This window comes from Solanum tuberosum, unplaced genomic scaffold (genome assembly GCF_000226075.1).
Source record: "Solanum tuberosum cultivar DM 1-3 516 R44 unplaced genomic scaffold, SolTub_3.0 scf01183, whole genome shotgun sequence".
Classification (NCBI taxonomy): domain Eukaryota; kingdom Viridiplantae; phylum Streptophyta; class Magnoliopsida; order Solanales; family Solanaceae; genus Solanum; species Solanum tuberosum.
Window position 1 is genome coordinate 1,628 of NW_006240169.1, and position 1,161 is coordinate 2,788.

General features: G+C 32.8%; 1 protein-coding gene across 1 annotated transcript; it reads left to right on the forward strand.

Moving 5' to 3' along the window:
* The first annotated feature begins 398 nt into the window (after positions 1 to 398).
* Positions 399 to 1,073, forward strand: LOC107059315 (putative F-box protein At3g10240). The gene has a single exon (XM_015305827.1). It carries the CDS (start codon positions 399 to 401, stop codon positions 1,071 to 1,073), a length of 675 nt encoding a protein of 224 aa, XP_015161313.1.
* The last annotated feature ends 88 nt before the right edge of the window (positions 1,074 to 1,161 follow it).

Consider the following 1,161-nt stretch of genomic DNA (forward strand, 5'->3'; position numbering starts at 1 on the left):
GGAAAAATTACCTAAATACACAACTTATTTTACCATATTTTCAAATATTTCCTACCATTTGAAAGAAATACAAAAATCCCTACTCCCTCTTATTCTCAGAGATGTATCGGTCGAATACATCACTTTACGCGATGTATAGGAAGATACGCGATATATTAGACCTGTATCTCATACAATAATAAGATATATGTTAAGGATTTATGGACTACTCAAAGACATGAAACATCAATAATATGGACAGATACATTGTCCTCGTTTTGACTGGTAGACTTGGGCTTTAGAAGATTATGGCCCTATTAGGAAAATATCTATTAAGACTTAAGTCTTAAGTAAAGCATTTTAAGAAGTTATAAAACAAGCAATTTAACCTAAAATTAGGACAACTTCAGCCGTCAAAGATGGAAGAAGACAAAAGTCCTCAAGATATTACAATCCAAATTTTCTCATGGCTTCCAGTTAAGTCTTTAATGTGTTTTAGGTGTGTTTCGAAATTTCATAATTCAATTGTGTTGGAACCAAATTTTGTGGATCTCCATTTATCCAATTATTCTAAGATCAATGGTGGTGATACTAAGTTGATTGCATGCGTAGACGATGTTTGTTACGCTATAGAAGATCATCGTGATGAAGAAGATGGAAATGCCACCAAGTATCATCAAATTGACAATTTTAGTAAGCTGTATGATCGAATTATTAATTTTCGTTTAGATTATAATTATCATTTTGAGTCGGTTAATGGGTTGTTTTGTATATGGGATCTGAAGTATATTGCCATTTGCAATCCCGCTACTAGAGAAGTAAGATTTCTTCCTGATGTTCCTCATGAGGGCGAGGACTTTATATGTTCGATAGGTTTTGAGCCTGAAGAAAACAAGTATAAAGTTGTTGTGACTATTGAATCAAGAGCATGGGTTTTCACTTTAGGCATAGATAAATCATGGAGAGAAATGATTAAATATGACGAACATGGTTTTTCTATTGCAGGATACATATCTGGAATTTGCATTAGTGGGATTATCTATCGAGTTAGCCTTGATCCGGACTATTGTATAGTTGCGTTTGATGTTAAATAAGATATTTTCACAAGTATCACAATGTCGATTGAATTATGTCCTAAGTTTAGTGATTGTGATAATATGCTAATAGAAGTGAATGGAAAAT